The following is a 2,710-nucleotide window of genomic DNA, read 5'->3' as shown; positions in this document are numbered from 1 at the left end:
AGGAGGACTCCCCTGGTCTCTGGGGCCGGTTGGAACAGGCAGCCCAAGGCTTTGGGGTTAATGGTATTTTACATGATTTCACGCCAAGTCTGTTAGGCCCAGGTGAGGCTGATCCCCATCCCAGTTGAGAGTAATCAAGTTTTCCTTGGATTTCTCCCTTCTTGGTGGCATTAGATAAGTCTCAAATCACCTGAACTGTATCATAAAGCATAGTTTTCCAATGGTCCTGTGGCCCAAGCCATCTGGAAACTAGAGGGCTGGGTATACATGACCTATCCACACCTCCCTCAATGGGAGGAGGAAAAGGAAATAGTACTTTTTCAAGCAAAAGCTCCCATAGCCATCCCTGCCACCCACTGCCTCTGAAGTTTTTCTTCAGTTTTCTTCCCAGGAACCCCAACATACTAATTAGGGCCTGGGAATAGGGCAGTGCATTAGAGAAGGGGGAGGAAGGGGACATCCAAGTCTACATGATGGGACATGCAATAATTGACAAGATTTGGGAAATATTTTTCCCCTGTAATAAAATAATTTTAATTAAAAAACATAAATGCTGAGAGTGAATTCAAGGCTGTAAATTCCATCCAAGTCCAGTGGCACCCATGGCAGAGCTGTCCCAGGCATCAGTCATGATTTATTGATGGGAACTTCAATTCAGTGATTTCAGAATCAGGGGAGCTGCTCCCACTCCAGTCACTGTAGGTATCCCTGGGGGAGAGTCTGCAGCCTTTCTGGAGATAGTGAGTTAGCCTTCCAGCTGAGGCCAACAAGAGGCCAAAGTAAGGAGGAGATGGCTTGATTGGTCTGGACAAGAACTCGGGATGGTACTGAACGCCAACAAAAAATGGATGATCCTCCAGTTCAACAATTTCCATTCGTTCTCCTTCAACATCTTGGCCCACAAACTTCAAGCCTTGCTCTTCCAAACATTTCTTTAAGACTGGATTCACCTCGAACCTGTGTCGGTGTCTTTCCTCCAAGTAATCAGGATCCCCATACAGCTTTCTCATGACCGAGTTCTTTGTCTGGAAGAGGGTCCTCCTCTTGCCAAGTCTCATGGTGCCACCCATTTGCCCAGGATTGTGTTCTGGCATGTCGATTACCACAGGATGACTTGTCTTAGGGTCAAACTCTGTTGAATTGGCATCTTGCCAACCCAAAACGTTTCGGGAAAATTCAACCACTGCCAGCTGCATTCCTAAGCACACACCTAAGAAAGGTTTCTTCTGTTTCCGTGCCCAGGAAATCGCTTGAATTTTCCCTTCTGTTCCTCGAACACCAAAACCCCCTGGAACCAGCACTCCATTGGCACTACAGAGCTTCTGCCAAGCTTCATGATATCGAACAGGTTCTTCTTGTAAAGTACTTGGTTCCAAGTCAGCTGAATCGATATACTTTATCTCCAACTTGTGGTTGATGGCCAGGGCAGAATGCTCCAGGGCTTTAATGACTGAGGCATAGGAGTCGGAGAACTTGGTGTATTTCCCAACTAGAGCAATGGAGCAGGTTTCTAGCAAACGGTCATACCTGTCAGCCATCTCCTTCCACTTCATCAGCATCTTTCTTGGCTGCCTCTCAATTGGAAGGTCAAGTCTCCGTAGAAAGTAATCTACAACACCCTGCTCTTCTAGTAACAGAGGGACTCGGTAAATAGAAGAAACATCATGGACGCAGATCACCTGCTCTGGCTCAACATGACAAAACATGGATATCTTCTCCTTCACTGATGTGTCAAGAGGATTAGAGCATCTGCACACCACCAAATCTGGGGAAAGTCCAAGTCCTCTGAGTTCACGAACACTATTCTGGGTCGGTTTAGTCTTCTGCTCACCTGTAGAGCTTGGCTGTGGAACAAGGCTGACATGAATGTTGCAGAAGTTTTCTCGTTTTACTTTGAATTGAAACTGGCGGAAAGCTTCGATGAAGTGCATGCTTTCTATGTCTCCTACTGTCCCTCCAAGCTCAATCACACACACTTGAGGTTCTATGCCATCTTCATCAACAGGAATTAATGCCTGTCTCATTACCCATTCTTGTATTGCATCTGTGATGTGAGGGACAACTTGGACAGTTTTTCCCAAGTAGTCTCCTTTACGCTCCTTGTTAATAACATATTGGTAAATTTTTCCAGTGGTCAGATTATTGTCTTTGGTGAGACGGATATCAAGGAACCGTTCATAATTGCCCAGGTCAAGGTCTACTTCCCCACCATCATCAAGCACAAAAACTTCACCATGCTCATAAGGAGAGAATGTTCCTGCATCAATATTGATGTATGGGTCAATTTTAATGGAAGTTACATGTAAGCCACATGATTTTAAAATTGTCCCAATGCTACTGGCAATGATCCCCTTTCCAATTCCTGAGATAACTCCACCAGTGACTAGAATGTACTTCATCTTATTCAAAAGACCAGACCGCGGTAGCTCCAGTCCTGTCCGTGCTACCACCAGAGCAGGGATGATCCGCGGCCGCCGCGCGCAGGTCACTCAAAAATTCTTTATATTTAGTAACAAGTATTAATATAGGTTTTGAGTTTGCAAAAAGTTTTATAGATATTAAGTCCTCAAAAAAACCTATGAAGTATTATTATTATTATTATTATCATTTTAAAGATAAGGAAACTGAGGCACAGAAAAGTTAAATTACTTGCTAAGGATCACAAAAAATTAAGTTTTTAGCCTAGACTTCAAATCACATTCTTACTCTA

At 44.2% G+C, this 2,710-nt stretch overlaps 1 protein-coding gene across 1 annotated transcript; it reads right to left on the bottom strand.

Annotated features, from left to right (window-relative positions):
- Positions 1-509: 509 nt before the first annotated feature.
- LOC130454585 (CTP synthase 1-like) lies at positions 510-2,484 on the bottom strand. The gene has a single exon (XM_056799625.1). It carries the CDS (start codon positions 2,397-2,399, stop codon positions 624-626), a length of 1,776 nt encoding a protein of 591 aa, XP_056655603.1. The 5' UTR covers positions 2,400-2,484; the 3' UTR covers positions 510-623.
- Between the last annotated feature and the right edge of the window lie 226 nt (positions 2,485-2,710).

Source organism: Monodelphis domestica, chromosome 5 (assembly GCF_027887165.1).
Source record: "Monodelphis domestica isolate mMonDom1 chromosome 5, mMonDom1.pri, whole genome shotgun sequence".
NCBI lineage: Eukaryota > Metazoa > Chordata > Mammalia > Didelphimorphia > Didelphidae > Monodelphis > Monodelphis domestica.
Note: the sequence above shows the minus strand (reverse complement) of the source record. Positions and strands in the feature narration are given on the sequence as shown.